This window comes from Heloderma suspectum, chromosome 2 (genome assembly GCF_057233095.1).
Source record: "Heloderma suspectum isolate Gila_16-S chromosome 2, 16-S_ref, whole genome shotgun sequence".
In the NCBI taxonomy this organism is placed as follows: Eukaryota; Metazoa; Chordata; class Lepidosauria; order Squamata; family Helodermatidae; genus Heloderma; species Heloderma suspectum.
The window spans coordinates 343,048,390-343,065,947 of record NC_139459.1 but is presented as its reverse complement, the minus strand read 5'-3'; the positions used below and the strand labels follow the sequence as shown (position 1 = coordinate 343,065,947).

At 45.6% G+C, this 17,558-nt stretch overlaps 2 protein-coding genes across 5 annotated transcripts in view; both read left to right on the top strand.

Annotated features, from left to right (window-relative positions):
• LOC146355293 (E3 ubiquitin-protein ligase TRIM39-like) overlaps positions 1-14,588 on the top strand; it is a 29,737-nt gene extending 15,149 nt beyond the window's left edge. For both annotated transcript variants that reach the window (XM_084830423.1, XM_084830422.1), the window contains 5 exons: positions 85-315; positions 1,909-1,931; positions 2,931-3,049; positions 3,478-6,662; positions 10,460-14,588. In XM_084830423.1, the coding sequence (XP_084686549.1) occupies positions 85-315; positions 1,909-1,931; positions 2,931-3,049; positions 3,478-3,986 (882 nt within the window). In that variant the 3' untranslated portion in view covers positions 3,987-6,662; positions 10,460-14,588. The remainder of the gene's footprint in view (positions 1-84; positions 316-1,908; positions 1,932-2,930; positions 3,050-3,477; positions 6,663-10,459) is intronic.
• Positions 6,680-17,558, top strand: part of LOC146355291 (uncharacterized) — a 47,432-nt gene continuing 36,553 nt past the window's right edge. Inside the window, exons 1-3 of one of the 3 annotated variants that reach the window (XM_084830435.1) lie at positions 6,680-8,319; positions 14,597-15,108; positions 16,474-16,582. The gene's annotated coding sequence lies outside the window, so the exon portion shown is untranslated. The remainder of the gene's footprint in view (positions 8,320-14,596; positions 15,109-16,473; positions 16,583-17,558) is intronic. The other 2 variants (XR_014787140.1, XR_014787139.1) reach the window with 2 other exon arrangements.

The window sequence follows — 17,558 nt, the reverse complement described above, 5'->3', positions numbered from 1 at the left end:
ACACTCTGCTTTTTAATGGTACTTGTCCTCCTTTGGGGAGAGTTGGGCTATTAAAGACACTGCCTCATGTTGCCTCCTCCACAGGGTCGTGCGGAAGCCAAGAGGCAGTGCACTGCCCATGTGTTCCAGCAGTTGTGGAGGGACCTGCAAGACAGGGAGAGCCACATCCTGCAGGGACTGTCGAAAGTGACCAGTGACTTGAAGAAAATGCAGCAGGATAACAGCCGCAAGGTCCAGCAGGGGGCGCCGCTTCTACAAGGACTGATAGTTGAACTGGAGCAAAAGTGTCAGCAGCCAGATACGGAGTTTCTCAAGGTAAAATGAGAGGACTCCGGAAAGGGAGTTGAGAAGAGGTGTGTGTGTTTGTGTGTGTGTGTTGCTTTAAGGGGCATGGAAACTGATAGTGCTCTTCAAGTACTTGAAAGGTTGTCCCAGAGAGGAAGGCCAGGATCTCTTCTCGATCATCCCAGAGTGCAGGACACGGAATAATGGGCTCAAGTTTTAGGAAGCCAGATTCCGGCTGAACATCAGGAAAAACGTCCTGCCTGTTAGAGCAATACGACAATGGAACCAATTACCTGGGGAGGTGGTGGGCTCTCCCACACTGGAGGCCTTCAAGACGAGGCTGGACAGCCACCTGTCAGGGATGCTCTGACTTGGATTCCTGCACTGAGCAGGGGGTTGGACTCGATGGCCTTGTAGGCCCCTTCCAACCCTACTGTTCTATGATTCTATGAAACAGGTTAGTCTGTGACAGGCTAGAAGATAGATACCACTATCAGAGAGTTAAGATGGTAACACCATCTCTCTACAGAGGTCGAGTTCATGGAAGATCCAGTATTGTAGTGGAAGATATCTAAGACCTCATCACCACCACCACTTTCGAATAGATAGCATTAATTGCTTCCTGCCAGACTGCTCCAGCTGCAAAGGTGCTTGCCTTGCTAATTCTATTGCCTCCGTCTCTTCTCTTGCCTTTGTCTGAGAGATCGTAGATCCCTTCAAGAGACAGAAGCTGGCCTGCCCTCCGAGAAAGGAGACAGTAGCAATTCTGCACTGTTACATTAAGATGAGTGTCCATGTGGCAGCTGACCAAGCTCCTGCTTAAGCATGGTTGTATGCAACCAGAAGAGTGGCGGTGTCCTTAGCAGATGTTGATTGGTGCTTTCCTCGCAGGGCGCCTTGCATGCTGACACTGGACAGTGTAATCCGGCACTGCAGTTGTCACTGTTGCTTGCATGAATGGCAGATGGTCAGTATTTGCTGAAGCACCGCTGGAATGCATGGATCTGTTGCAATGGCATGGATGCATTTGACTGTCCAAATAATCTCATACCTGGTTCATATGTTACCCCGGGGCTACAGTCCTCTCTTTGTGGAGGAGCGAGTATGCATCCTCCTCTCCACAATGATGTTGACCCATAACATATGTGCCAAGCTCTCCATGTCACCAGCTGGTCATGTGGAAGCCTTGATCATGTGAGTTACACAGGAAGCTGCCTTACACTGATTCAGACCATGGGTCCATCCAGCCCAGCACTGTCGACACGGAGTGGTAGCGGCTCTCCAGGGTTTCCCGCAGGATTCCATCCTAGCCCTTCACAGAGATGCTGGGGATCGAACCTCGGACCATCTGCATGCAAAGCAGGAGTTCTGTCACACCGAGCTACGTCCCCTCCCTCAAAAAAGGGGGAGTTCTCATAGGCAATTCCTCCTCACAATCAGGCATCAGAGTACAGAGCTCAGCTCAGACACTGCTCCCCCACACCCTTGCACCCTATGTAGTTGCATGGAGGAATTTTGAATGTACGAATGTGGATGCTGTGAGGGCATGTCCTTAGCTTGCCTCCCGTCCTTCTCAGAATTCCTCTTTCTCACCATTTCTCTCCTTTTCTCTCTCCCTTTTAGGGTGCTAGAAGGCTATTGAACAGGTAGGCAACTATTTTGTTTCAGTTCAATTTTTCTTGTTATTTTGTCTAGGTTTCTAGAGAGAGCTGCAGTGTGATACCTGATTGGGCTTGTTCAAATCAGTTTCCCACATACTCACCTTTTGGGCCTTAATGCTCCCCTGCCCTGGCACTGTGGTTTACAGTGTCCCCCGCACGAGCGTCCCAAGCACCTTTGTTGTTAATTGCCATCTAAGAGTGGCGCACAGCCTCTCTCTCTCTGGGTACCATATGAGGGTCTTTCCTCCACTCCTTTTCTCACAGGTCCCTTCTTTCCATCATCCGAGCTCTGCTTCTCTTTCACCAAGTCCCTCCCTGCTTCTTAGACCACTTCTTATTCTGTCCCCCTTCAGCCACCCTGCCTGTGGGTTCCTTATCAATCTCCTGGGCTGCCTCCCCATTAATTAAGGAATACATGAATACATTTATATCCCACCTTTTTTCCTACGAGGCGGCTCACGTGGTTGTTCTCCTTCTCTCCATTTTATCCTCACAACAGCCCTGTGAGGTAGGTTAGGCTGAGAGTCAGTGACTGGCCCAAAATCACCCAGGGAGCTTCATGGCCGAGTGGGGATCTAGGTTCATCTCCTGAGTCCCAGTCCGACCCTCTAACCACTACACCACTCTGGTTCCCCAGTGCGGCTTCCCAGACCTCCATCTCCTTGCTTCTGTCTCTCCGTCTGACCAACAGAACCCTCTGTTCTTCCTAGGCCCTGTATGATGTTTTCCACTCAGCCAGACTTGGATTTCACTTCCTTTTCTGCTTCCCTGGCTTTCCAGGAGGGTGCTAATAGGTGGTAACACTGAGACTACAGACAGCCACCTCTCTGTGCAGTTACAGGTGTGATGTGGTAGGCTTTTAAGCAGCTATGTGCCAGGTTCCCAGCTGTCTGAATCTGTCAAGACATTCTGACAAACAAGAGAAGTGCCCAGCCGCCTTCTGCCAATGGATGGCTCTTCTGCCTTCTTTCTCTCCTGCTGTAGGTGTAAAAACTGGAACTTTCCAAAATGGACACCAGTATCCACCACAGAACTGGAAGAGAGCATTGTCCATTTCTCCCGGAAGAAGACGGCCCTGTTGGAGCACCTGACTGAGATGCACGGTTAGCATCAACGGGTGTTAGAAACATGAAAATCGAAGGGAGGGAAGGGGTCAACACCTCCCATCTTTTCACAGAGTTCATTGAATAAACTCGGGCAGGGTTTGGTTTGTAGGGTAGAGGGGAAGTGGTGAACCTAAAAAGGCAGCCAGTTTCTCTTTCGCATAGATCTCCCTGCCTAGATAGTTATCTGCAGCAGAGGCTGGTGGCTCTGATGTCAGTGGGGCTGTGAATCCGCTCTGGGTTTCAGTCAGAACTCTAATGGAGCAATCCAAAGTGCTGAACCGGTTTGGGGGCTTGTGATCCACTGACATCGGAGCCACCAGCCTCCGCTGGTTATCTGTGTGTTTGTGCACATCATACCTGATGCCCGTCAAGCTTCATATGCCACAACTGGGACGTATTAAGCCTGCTCTCTGCCTTCATTCCAGAGATCTTGACCCTGGACCCTGAGTCAGCTCATCCCGACCTTGCAATTTCAGCTGACCGGAGGACTGTGAGCCGCCAGGATGCTTGTCCGGCCCACCACAACACTTCTCAGAGATTCCACCCCTCCTTCTGTGTGCTGGGCTCTGAGGGCTTCACGAGTGGCCGTCACCACTGGCTGGTGGAAGTGGAAGGCCAGTGTGGCTGGGCCCTGGGTGTCGCTCAAGAGTCTGTGGAAAGGAAGAAGCCGGTGGTGCTTCAGCCAGAGCACGGAGTTTGGGCTGTGGAGCTAGGCCCCTACCAGCTCCGTCCGGCAGCTCCGGCCTCTGAGACAGAGAGAAAGGTTCCGACCCGTAGGATCCTCGTCAGCTTGGACTACGAAGCAGGGTGCTTGACGTTCTCCGATTCTCATAATGCAGGACCTCTCTTCACCTTTAGGACATCCTTCAGAGAGAAGCTTTACCCTTTCTTTTGGCTCTGGTCCCCTGAGGTGTCTATCACTCTGTGTCCCTAAGGAAAGAGGGAGAGTGGTGGGTGCGACGTGGAGTGGGGGACCATGACCTGACCTCATCGTCTGGCCTGGAGCAATTGAAAGAAAACGCAGCCTGCGTTGCTTCACACAGTCTCTTTTGGGACCTTAGATTCGAAGATCTTTATTCTGGCATATGCTTCTATGGACTGTAGCCCACTTTTAAGTGTTATTGAGAGTTTCAGATACATAGTACAAGGGTGGGAGGGAACTGCAAACAGTAAGGTTAGAAGGAAATTAAATGTAGAAAGCACTAATGGCATTACTAATGGTGGCCATTCACAAAATAGATCCCATTAAAGCAGGGATTGGGAACCTCAGGCCTGCAAGCAAAACTGGGTCCTCTCCCTTCTCCCAACTGCCAGTCATTTGGCGGGTTTCCAGCTTTTTCTTTTATTTATTTATGTATGTATGTATTTATTTATTTATTTATTTCATTTCTACACCGCCCAATAGCCGAAGCTCTCTGCCCATCAGACTCCCTGATCATGTCCTCTCACCACCACCACCACCACCACCAATTCTAAAATGTTTCAATGCCTTTCCTAAGGCTTAGATGCTGGCAGTAATTGCTTTAAGCTAAAATATGCCGGTATTTTATTTTATTTTATTTGTTTGCATTTTGGTTCTGCCCCTTTTACCTTCAGCCTCACTTGCCTCTGGAAAGCGGCCCTTGAAAGCTTCTCGGAATGGAATTTGGCCCTAGAACTGAAAGAGGTTCCCCACCCCTGCCTTAAAGGACATTGTTTTGCAATAGAAATGGCAGGTCTGGAGGCCCCAATGTGCATCGGGCCCATTGTGTGTGTGGGGGGGAGAGGGTTAAAACCCCTCTTTCCCCACACTAGGGCACCAGTCCGGATGGGGGCCTCTGTGCCTACTCTAGAGTAAAAAAGACAACAGACACAGTTGCTAAACACAAGTTTAAAGTAACACCTATTTTGGCCCTCGAAGGAATGGTCTCAAGTGCTGCCTCATTTCCACCTGACCCAGTTTTAATTCTTTGTTTTCCGTCTCATCGGCACAGCCTTGCTAAGTTGTGCATCAAATAAGGCAACAACAAATGCCCCCAAATAGGCCAGCAATGGCACAGGAAATGATTTCTGTGATTACTGATTGTACGTGATGGTTCAGTAATGACTTTGCAGACTGCGGTCAATAAAGATGATGCTTTTTAAAGAAGCCGCCTTGTAGGTGACCTGACTCAGTTCCGGGCAGGGCTTGCTTCTGTGCCTTTAATAACTGTGTAGTAGGGAGAACAAGCGGGACCTACAAGAAAATGTTGCATCGTGGAGCCCCACCTGTCCAGAACTCCAGCCACTCTCTTCCATTCCTTCTCCAACTCCATTTTCCCCCCAATACCGTATGACCATCGAGAATGCTTAGTCCTCCTTGAGCTGTTTGTGTGTGTGTGGGGGGTGTGTGTGTGTTCCCTTAAGATTCCCCCCCCTCATCTTTTTGCATTTCTGCAAAGCCTCGGGACTCCTCCAGGCCTGCTGATGTCTCCTTCTTGTGCATGGACGGTGCCATTTTGGCTACATAAGCAACGACACTCATGGCTGGGATGTCAGAAATAGAGGGAATGATTTGGATGGGTGTAGCTTCTCTCATGTTATGTAATGTGGTGGGAGAAAACTAACTGTCCAATATCTGCTTTTGATGTATTAAAGAATCAAGAGCCCTGCCCCATGTCACCCAAAGATTCCTGCATCCTGGGTGGGGGTTTGCATTTGAAGCAAGACAAATGCTTGCCCATTGTCATCCATGTTGTGGCAACTTCCTGTTAAGCCTACTGGCATGTGGGTTGTCTTTGAAGAGCATCTGGAAACTTCAGCAGCTTCTCCAGAATGTGGTTGCCTCGTTATTAGCCACTGCCAACCACAAAAGCATGATACTCTGATCCTCACAGCGCTCCATTGGTTTCTAGCTTCTGGCCTCACAGAACAGGTTCTGTAGCAGCCATATCGGGGGTCAGACTAAGTAGCCTCATGCAGTCTCATGCTTCATGTTCTTGCTGAGCTCTTTCTCCCTTGAATATATTGTTGTAAGCTGATGAGACACAGGAATTCCTTATCTTGTCAAAGGTCATACAATTGTATATCTTGTTCTCTGCTGTTCTCTTCTGTTCTCTCCTTATCATGGCTACCCTATAACCCAGTTCTTGTATTATAAACAATGGTGCTAGGAGAAGAAATGTTGAGGATTGCAACCCCACGTGGGAGGGGGAGGAGGAGCCGTTTCATATGTGTCACAATGTCTATAAAACCAATGTGCTGATGTATTTCGGGGCTTCTGGCTCTTTGGAAATGATTCCAGCCTTAAGCCCGCGCATTAAATAAAGAATCTCTTTTTCCTTCACTCCGTGGTCTCTCTGACTCTGGGTTCTGCAACATAAATGGTGCCGTGACTCGGATGTGGCAGGCTCTGAGCCAGACAGGTGGCAGTTGCCTGCTCTTGATCGCCGCACCGGGAAGACGAGCTCGGCGCATGCCTCCCTTTCTTGGCGCCACCAACCTTTTTGTCGAGTGAATGGGAGAAAGCCTGCACCGGGATCGCCCAAACAGCAGCAAGAGAACCTTGGGAAGCGGAGGAAGGAACTTGAGCCCTGCCTGTATCGCAGCTGCAATTGAGTTGAAACCCACATTGGAAGCCTTCAGGAGAAAGGCAAGTATATGGGAAAAAGAGGGCCCCGCCTTTAGGGAGAAAGGCCACTGGGCAGAAAAAAAGAGGGCCCCGCCTTATGAAGAAGGTCAGTGTTGGTGGTATACGTATACAAAAAGAACCTACTCCTTGCGGGTAGAAGGGGGGCCTGATCACACCCCCAAGTGGGCGCCAGTACCCAGCATGCCAGTACTCAGTAGGAAGCTGGGGAAGCCACTTTCCGCTCTGGTAAAAAGTGGGAAAAGTGGGTGGCAGGGACATATGGATGCAGTGGAGAGATTGATGATTGTGTGAGTGGCTACTGCGGTTTCTGACGCATACCGTTGACCGTCCGGGTGCCCAGGCCAGTAGCAAAGTGCGTGGTGTATAAAATCCTCTTGTGTCAGCCGGTGAGACCCCTTACTCACTGACCAATTCCTATTCCCTAATTGTGTCTGTCTTCAATTTAGGAGGGAGGCTATGGGTGGTGGGGGAAGCAAACCTTGCACCCCCTTGAGATGTATGTCAAACAAAGAAGGAAAAAGGTTTTTTTTTAAAGATTCAGATTAGAGAGAGAAAACAGCAAAAAGCTCAAGGTCGAGCTGAGAGGAAAAAAAGAACAAGATCTGAGGCTGTTAATTAGAGAAATGTTGCAGGACAGTCTGGCTTTTAACAAAGCGTGGGAGCGTGAGAGTGTAAGGCCGAAGAAGTAGCTGTTAGCCTAGCGCGCCGAGGGGGGGGGGGGGGCAGGAAAATTGCCCACAGCGTTCTGAGTTGTGCAACATCATCACCTCGCCTAATTGAGATGAAATCCCTAAGAAATGGAAACTGAAAATGAAGACCCAGAAGATGAAGGCAAAATAGAAAATAAAGGTGAAGAATCAGCCCCCAGAGCACAGGCTAGACCCCTCTTCGAGTGAAAAGTGTGCCATAAGACTGGCCCAAAGCAGAATGAAGCGGAAAGACCATGTTGAAGATCTTTGTCAAGGTAACCGTGTTTAGCTTTGAACTGTGTTAGAATTGCATAGAGCCTGTAGCTACTGACCATCGGCTATATGATTTCTGAAGAGCGTAACCATTAAGCTTTTGCCGTGGGATTCCCTGCAATGAAGAAATCTCACTGATTTGAGTGTCCAGTGGTACACTGCCTAAGTGTGTGTGCTGAAGAGACCGAGAAACCAGACAGCATGTTCCTGGCCAAGCCAAAATCACGCTACTACCATGCTCCTGAAAGCTGCAATAAACTGTGTAAGCTGGGAGACCCAACCTGATTGAGAAGAAAAGAAGATACTGGAGCAACTGTCTTAAAAAACAATGAGATCTGTGTAGCTGGCTGGCTGACGCTGTCAGTGATGTTACAACTTTAAATTAAGACTGTTTTCCTGTTTGAGACCCCAGCGAAAAAAGCTGACCCGAGTTATTTGTTGCCCGTGCCAAAGCAAAGATTTAGCTGCCCTGTACCTCATCATGTCCTGTTTTAAGCTTGGGATTTACAAATACAAACAAACTGAGAAGCTTGCCTTTGAAGTCCTGCAAATCACCCCACCGCCTCCCCGAAGATTAATGGCTGCCTGAAAAATGCAAGTATAAAGCGATGCCCATCACCCCCCAGCGTCCTGAGTTTCAGCACTCAGTGTTTCAGTGCTTTCGTGTACCAGGTTAGAAGAGAGAGAAAAAAAAAGTAAGTTTTTAAAATGTCTGTGAGAACCTGACAGAAGTAAAATAAAATTTACAGAGGAGTTGCCCAAGTTAAAGCGTCACGGCTAGAGAGCTGAGCTGTGCCGCTCTGTTTAGACAGAGGCCTTGCTAAAAAGTTAAAGGCCCTTGTCTGTCAGAAGGGGTGTAGGGCCACACTTTTCCCTTTTTAAACTGATGCAAAAGTGGAGAGCCTTTGCTGGAAACATCTCATCTTCATTGCCCAGAGCCTTCTCTGTTTGCCTCCATTATCATCTGGGCTTTTTAGAGACACTCTGCACATGAACTAAAATTTTAAATTGTCAAAGACTTGCCATGGACAGTGCTGTGAAGCTTTTGATAAACTTGAACTCTCATCGCTGTGGACCGTGTGTCTGTGTTTGTAGTCAGCTCAGTGTACAGCAGGCTGAGTTTGATCTATGACTTTTAGATTTCCTTCTGCTAAAACTCATGCAGCATAGAGTTGCCGATGCAAAAATGGTGACCTAAAACTCTTTGCGTGTGTGGGTATGCCCGTCCCTTGATTTTAATGGGCCCTGAGCTTTCAGCCAGAAAAGCAGTATAATTGCTGGATCTGCTCCATCATGCCTTACCATGCAAAAAGTGCTTTCCATTCATTGTGTTAAATTGCAGAAAAAGTTTGTTGTGTATATTTTATGATTTCTTAAATATCATAAAATATATGTGATATTTGCAGATTAGTGTTAGTTGCAACTCCAAATAATACTAAGTGTGGTTCCCAATGGATGACAAGGAAAGAAAGACAAAAGCAAGTAGAAAAGAAGGAAATAGAGAAAGTAGCAGACAGATAAAGAAGGGAGGGGAAAAAAAGAAATAAAAGGCAAGGGGCAAAGAAAAAAAAAACATTTGTAGAAAAGAAGCATGGCCATAGTTGCCCCCAGAGTAAATTAAAAGCAGCTGATTGTGCCTGGAGCTTATTACCTGGGGTAAAGTAGCCACAATAATGTAATAGTTCTTTAAGATAAAGAAAATGTAACTAGAAGAAGAGCCTATCCCAAATGTGTGTCATTGAGACTAGTGTAAGGCAGAAAGGTTTAAGTAAGTGAGTTTAACTTAAAAAAAGACAAATAAAGAGACAAGGCTGGTGCATGGAGCAGAAAGTTTTATGTAAAAAGTTTGAAACATGATCTGCAATACAGGCAGATCAGCAAAGAAAAAGAAAGCAAAAGAAAGAGAAAAAAATTGTCTTCCCATACTAATAAATAAAAGTGTTATCAAGCACTTTGGGAAGCGAAGTTGTTTACAGGAAGCTGTGCCTGAGAACCAAACACTTCTAGCCTATGCTGAAAATGCTTGCTAGTGTTGTGCTGCGTCATGGGTAACATGTATGGTATAAAACCCATTTAGCCCAATAGTTCGTGGTTCAGAGAAGCTGTCTGATCCAACCATTAAGTACGCCTATGTGCTGTAAGTTATCCAATAAAGTCTCCTTGTAAGTAAACCCTCCCCCCCCCCGCTGGAATCCCAAAACACAAGTGGGGCTAGAGCGCCTCACCCAGTATCAAACCCTGCTGTTAAAAGCCGTAAAGGCAGGTATAAAGAAGTCAATTAATATGACCAAAGTGTCTAAAGTGCTGCAAGGTGCCACCGAGGCCCCAGAGCGTGCTTGGAGCGTCTTTCAAATGCCTATCGCCAGTACACCTCCCTCAACCCAGAGGACCAAGAAGACGTGGACGGAAGAAAAAAAGAAGAAGACCCGGCAAAGGCAGAAGATTCTTAAAAAAGAACCAGTGTGCCCAGTGTGGACAAGATGGACATTAGTGGCATGAATGCCCAAATAAAATAAATCAAATACACAAAGAAGAAAACCAAAGGGGCCAGAATAGGCGAAGAGGGAGACAGCTTGAGAGGGGCCGTGACATTAACTTCATGATTGACACTAGAGTAGCATCAAGAGCAAGCAAACGTTAGCCTTAAACAAGAAGTCCAAACACTGAGCAAAGTTCTTCAAGCCCAGCGTCGCTTTGTCTTAAAAAATAAGCCATTCCCATCACAGAAGTTCATCCTTTCCAACCAAGAGTTAAAGTATGAGTTAAAGAGGGAAAAAAACCCTTTGATTCCCAGATAGAGAGGACTGAAAACTGTCATACTTTCCACCCCCGCAGCTATGAAAGCAGCTGGAGTTAAACCCTGAATACATTGGACACGAGTCAAGAGAGCGAGAGGGGGAGAGTAGACTGTAAACAGAAATCCTGAAAATCCTTTAAAAATCATTCTGAAAAAGCAGTAAGAAGACTCAGGCTAGACCTTACTGTGGACACACCGGGAAACTGTCCCCCTGCGTACGGTCAGACCTGCAACTGGAGAATTGAAGAAGGGGACTAGACCCTACTGCAGCTTGCCAGGTGAATAGCTGCCCAGCGTACGGTCAGATCCCAAAGAAGATCAAACATGTGTGTTGTAGTGTTAGTAGCATTGCATTGTGTTTCCTTAATAAGGTGCAAAAAGGGGGGTCTGCCCCTGAAAAGAAAAGTTTGTCCCAGTGATTTGCTGATAATTACTGGCTTCACCTGGCTAACATCACGAAAGTAAAACATTTTTGTTTGCCAAGAGGTATACCTGCAAACAGGCTTATTAGCTCTTGCCTAATACCTGTCTGTAGACATCCTGGGAAAATTCAAAAAGATACCATGTTAAGAGTTTATGGTGTAAGTTTAACTTATTCCCAAAATGCTAATTGGGGCGTGGTTGCAAAGATCCTACCCCCTACAGAGTTCACTCTACGCACCCCCATCATTGCTGAAACAAATGCTACGTGTGCACGAATGCTTAATTGTCAAAATATTTTCCAGAAAATATAAAGCTATCCCTGGCCCCCTTCCACTGTAATAAAATTCAAAACATATCTTTTAATAATGCCCACATACTTTTGTCTCATAGATGGTTTTAGACATGTAGTTCCCGCACTTGGTCATTCATTCCTGCCAACTTGTCTAATAACCACCCATGTTGCCTCAGCCGCCAATTAAACTGGTGCCAATTCTTCCCCTGTGGCCCGAGAAAATCCGTCGATGGCAGCCTCGAGCACTCCAACTAACTAAAAATTGTAATAGTCATGTGCAGTTATATTCTGACTCAGAAAAATTGGCCTTAACAATGTCACTAGTTGGGGTTCCAGGTTTAGCCTTGGCTAATGGTCTAGAGATCAACCGGTTAGCTTGCAGCTTAGCCAAAAGTATAAATGCCACCTCACGAGCATTGTCATTGTTAAATAAAGAGTTGCGTGATCTAAGAGGTGCAGTTCTAAAAAATAAAGCTGGTATAGATTACCTCTTCCTTCTTCATCATTTAAGTTGTGACACACACCAAAAGCTCTGTTGTTTTAACTTAACTGATAATGGCAATGCTGTAGATGAACAAATCAACAAGCTGCACAATATAGTAGCTAACAAAACAATAAGACAAAACCATTAGCTAAATTAGTTAACCCCTTGGCTTCCAGATCTTAGCTGGTTTAAAGCATTGTTCATCCTAATTCTACCAGTGTTGTTCATAGAGATACTGTTATGTCTCTGCATTCCTTGTCTTATGCGCTGTTTAACCAATCTGTTTTATGTCTCAGCTAGTAAAACTGCTGCCCTCTACGCTCTAATAGCCCAACAAGAGGCTAAGTAATATGTATGTCACAAAAAGCTTTGTATAGTTATCAGAAATGCTATAATTGTAATGAAATTATGCATTTAAGGGAGGAATGTAGCAGCCATATCGGGGGTCAGACTAAGTAGCCTCATGCAGTCTCATGCTTCATGTTCTTGCTGAGCTCTTTCTCCCTTGAATATATTGTTGTAAGCTGACGAGACACAGGAGTTCCTTATCTTGTCAAAGGTCATACAATTGTATATCTTGTTCTCTGCTGTTCTCTTCTGTTCTCTCCTTATCATGGCTACCCTATAACCCAGTTCTTGTATTATAAACAATAGTGCTAGGAGAAGAAATGTTGAGGACTGCAACCCCACGCGGGAGGGGGAGGAGGAGCCATTTCATATGTGTCACAATGTCTATAAAAACAATGTGCTGATGTATTTCGGGGCTTCTGGCTCTTTGGAAATGATTCCAGCCTTGAGCCCGCGCGTTAAATAAAGAATCTCTTTTTCCTTCACTCCGTGGTCTCTCTGACTCTGGGTTCTGCAACAGTTCTAACTTTTTAAAACCCTAGACAGTAAAGGGCTATGGGATTTTAGGGATGTGCCTTTCCATGGGCTTGGCTCCATGGATGATGTCACATTCAGAATTCTATGACCTCACCCAAGAGGTGAGGTTGGTAAGTACAAAGAGCGGGGTCCTTTTAGTGGTGGTGCCTACCCCATGAAACATACTACCTAGGAAAGCTTGTCAGGGCTGCTCATTCATGGCTTTTAGAAAGCTCTCTAAGGACACAATCCTATGCATGTTTAGACAGAAAAAGGTCCTACAACTGCCAGCTTTCCCATGCTGGCTGGGGAATGCTGGGAGTTGCAGGACTTTTTTCTGTCTAAACCTGCATAGGATTGCATCCTAAAGCTGTTAGCACAGTCTTGTGCTAAGTGCAAGTAGGCATCAGGGCAGGTGTTCAAACCCTTTAAGCATGGGTTTCACTGACATTTACCCAGGGTTATCAACAGAGTCAGCACTGTTTATTTGAGGAACAATGTAAATAAATTCACAGGCTGACTTAACCTAACCCATTCCCACTCAGCTACCCTGTCTACAGTCCAGGCATTCCCTCTTCCAAACATCAGCTCAATCCCCAAACTTACCTTCATCCTCCAGGCAGTCTCCTCCAAGCACAAGCCTCAAACATGGTTCACTACACTGTTCTATTTCAGAGGGCATTTACGGCAACTGGCCGATCTGCTTTCATTCAATGCAAAACACAGATACTCTGTGTTTGCTTGCTTGCTTGCTTCTTTTATTGCTTTCCATTAGGGATGATGTTCTGCGTGTTTTTTTAAACTTGTTTTTGATGGATTTTTTTGTAGCTAAGCTACCGTAAGGATCCACTTGGGCTCAAAAGCCCTAAATCTGGGGGAGATAAAATGCGATAGATAGATAGATAGATAGATAGATAGACAGACAGACAGACAGACAGACAGACAGACAGACAATAAGAGCAGGAATATCTTTAGATTAGCAATAGTGTTAAACATTCTCACATGTTGACATGGGAGGGGAACAGCCAGTCTGAAAGCAAAAAGCCCAGCCACCCTAAGGCAGGCCCAAAACATTTTGCTGCCTGAGGCAAAGAACAAGATGGTGCCTCCCTTCCCCTTTCCATCTACAGAAGCCACCCACACCAGCAGTTGAGTCGTATGTCAGGTGACGGGGCAGCATCCTCCACCTCACCTGAGGGCGGCAAGCTAGCTTAGGGGGTGCATGGTATACACAGCACTGTCTTCCAGCAGAGAAAATGGTCAGGGAACCACCAGTGCTGCCCTCTTCACACCACCCAGCATCTGCCACCCAAGGAAACTGCCTCACTCTGCCCAATAGTAGGGCCAGCCTATACAAGACTCCTGTTTTTTTCATTATTTGCATTGGCCAGTGAACAGGTACATAGGAAGCTGTCTTATTCCAAGTCAGACCAAGTATGTTGTTTACACTGACTGACAGTGTCTCTCCAGGATTTCAGACAGAAGTCTTTCCCAGTCCTACCTGGAGTTGCAGATGATTGAACCTGTGATGTTCTGTGTGCAAAGTATGTGTTCTACTGCTGAACTATGACCCCTCCCCAATATTTCTGTTTGCATGAAATAAGTACCACAGGCATGGAGAGTTTTACGGGAAAGTCTCTGTGACAAACACCTATATTTTGAAGTAGACCAGCAGCACCATCTGGAATATCTAGGATTCATCACCCATGCTGTGAAATAGGTCTCTAATACACATTCCCAGTTTAATCCCTTTTTACAGTAATCCAGCTGGCTAGAACTGGCTAGTTCTTTTGTAATGGGAGTTCAGAACCATGAAGGTGGTGGAACTAACTTCTAAACAAATGTCTAATTGGCTACCTGGCTCACTTATATCAAGACAGAGCTTCTGCATTCAGACATTCAGATATCGTCCTAAACTCCAATCTGTCTCCATAAGAGGCCAGCTTTTATAGGTCTCAGATTCTTGTAAATATATGAAACATCCCCTCAGTTCCTTTATTTCCTTGGAACCATTGAAATCACGAGTCCAAATCAACCCCCACCCCTGGTCCCAGTCTCATACTGATATAGGAAAAAATATATATATTTCTTGTCATTTCTAAACACCTACAGGTCCCATGTTCACTGAAGGAACAACTGAAGAAATGAAGACAAACAACTTAAATGAAGAGACTGTTGCTACAATTCCCGACACTCCACCATTCATCATAAATATGGATATTAGTTTTACAGTAAGCACGATCTCTAGAGGATACACTACAATCGCATATACTTTAAGTGCAACGGCTCCCAGTAAAAACACAGTTATTGATTCTGCTTCTGCAAAGACCCCACCTGCCACATACACAGCTACCCTGCATCATGGGAGAGCTAAACCAAATAGAGCCTGGACTGCTGATACAGGAAGTGACCCAGTCACTTTCAGGGATCCAACCCTGGTGGGGCAGATGTCACCCCAAAAGAACCTCCTAAAGATTTGACCCGTGCTTCAACATAAAAGACTATTGATGTCATCACTGTGAAAGCCAAGTCGCCAGCTCATGAAGATACCTCTGCCAAGGCCATGGTTACAGATTCTGGAAATGTCACTCCCTCACTTAGAGAGTCCTATGGAGATGCTCAAGGTAATTAGCAACCAAATCTATAACCCCACTATATTTGCTCAACCATGGTAGAACTACATGTCACCTGTGCAAAGGTGGGTTCCCAAGCCTGCATCTGCCTTGGTAATGCAAATGTATGGGAAGGGAGCATTTGTTGGGGAGAACTGGCAGGCAGAAGGAGTGGTACATTGCTCTTTTCATGCCTGAGGATTCTGTCTTACAAAAGCTCTTATCCTAAGGCCATCCCTTCCCCCTTCCCAAGCCAAGCTGTATATGATCTCACAGCCTGATTGCAGGGGGGAAATGGTCTGAAAATGGCTTGGGTGGGCATGGAAAGGGTTAGCCACCCACATTCCCAACCACTGAATCTTCCTTTCAAGTGTGCATTAGCACGAATGCAAGTTAGAATAAGTAGAATGAAATTCTGGTTAAAAAAATCCCATTTTAAATGTAAGGTTTTTAAATTATGTTTTACTACGTTATTGTATTTTATGGTTTTATTTTCATTTTGTGAACTGCCCAGAAAGCTTTGACTAATAGATGGTAGAGAAATGTAATTAAATAAATAAATAATCCAGAAAGGAAATGCAGTAATGCATGGCACTGGGGAGGAAAAAATGGCACAGAAGCAATAGCAGAAGATTGGTGCCATGCTGTTCCCAAACAGGGTTAAAACAAGTGAATATTCTCACAATTAAGGGGTTTGTGCCCCTTCCCCTTGCAATAGTTCTGCCTCCCCTGAAAGTGCTGCTTTCTACCAAAAATCAATGCAAGAAAACATTCAATGCAATCCTAAAAACTGCTGTTGTAATGTGGATCAATTCAAATCGCTGGTTTTGATCTTTAAAGCCTTAAATGGTTTGGGACCAAGTTACTTGAAGGATCACCTTCACCCATATCAGCCTGCCCGCACTTTAAGATAAGAAAGAGAGGCCCTTCTCATTTGCCCACCCATGAGAGCAGTCAGGTGGGTGACCACACGTGAGAGGGCCTTCTCTGCAGTGGCCCCACACCTTTGGAAGAAGCTGCCATTGGAGGTCTGCCATGCTCCGTCATTGCAGACTTTTAAGAAGGCCTTGAAAACATATTATTTTACCTTGGCCTTCTATTGATATGACTCTTATCGCTGTTACTGCTGTTAACATTGTTGCTGGTTTTATTGTTGTTTTTATTGTTTTTATGTTTTTATCACTTAATACTTTAACTGTTTTTATGTATTTTATTGCTATGAGCCACCTTGGGAGGCCTTCTGCCCTGAAAGGTGGGCAAGAAATATTTTAAATAAATAAAAAATAAATAAATCTCCCCTAAGAAGCTGAGGTATTTTTTCCAGTGTCAATTATGAGTAAATTGCTATCAGTATATTCTTAATCCTCTCATTTTCAGGGATCTCTGCAGCATGTGAGACTGTGATGTTATCCCAGCATGGGCTACCGTTCTTCTATGGTTGGCAATATCCATCTTCATTTTCATGCTGGCTGGCCTCCTGTTTTTGGTAAGGTTTTGTAAGGAGATCTAGTGGCTAGTATGGTCTAACTCTCCAGGATCTCAGCAGAAGTCTTTCATCACATTACCTGCTCCTTTTAACTGGAGATGTTGGTGACTTTCAACATGTAAAGGAGGCACCCCCAATCTGGTGCCCTCCAGATGTGTTGGACTACAAATCCCATCATGCCTAACCAACATGGGGTAGGCTTTTCAGCACCAAGACATTCTGCTGCCTGAAATGGAGCCCAAATGGTAGCACCCTCTCCCTGCCGCCACCACCACAGCTAGGATGTAAACTTTTTAAAAGTCTTGTTGAACTATTCAGACACCCGACTGCTTGGCTGGATCAGGCCTGAACTTGGCCAATTCTCTTGAAAGGAAAAAGTACTAGAGACTTTGGGTATTTTGTCAGTATCTGTTTATTTTTTTTAAATGTACAACCTGACAACAGGTGGCAGTCAGACAGGCAGTGATTGTTTTTAGAGTAGCATCAGGTCTCCCAAATCAACTGTGTACCTTTTGTAGCTCCTCAAAGCTCCCTCATGCCAACTAACTGCAAAAACTCAGACTTCTCTCTCCTTTGCTAGCTGCATTTCAGCTACAAACTACTTCTCTCCTGTCTGTCATGTGCACATACATGCAGAACATTCATTTCAGCACCCACACTGGATGGTGATTATGACTATTTGCCAGCCCAGTCCAGTCGGCTGGAGAAGCCAAAAGGCAGAAGCCATATCTCTCTCCAAGACCAGTAAGAAATCAATCAAATTAAGCAAAAGCTCAGAGAAATGGTTTTCTTTTCACTTGATGCAGTAGCAGTCTTACAGATGCGTTGTGCTGCTCCCTCTGCTGGACTATGCTAATTATGGCCTTTCTAAATATGCCACATAGGTTAACTTTTTCTTCTTTTTTTTGCATTAATATAATAGTGCAGACCTACTTATTGTAACAAAGTTGTGAAAAGTTGTAGGGCGGCAGCAGTG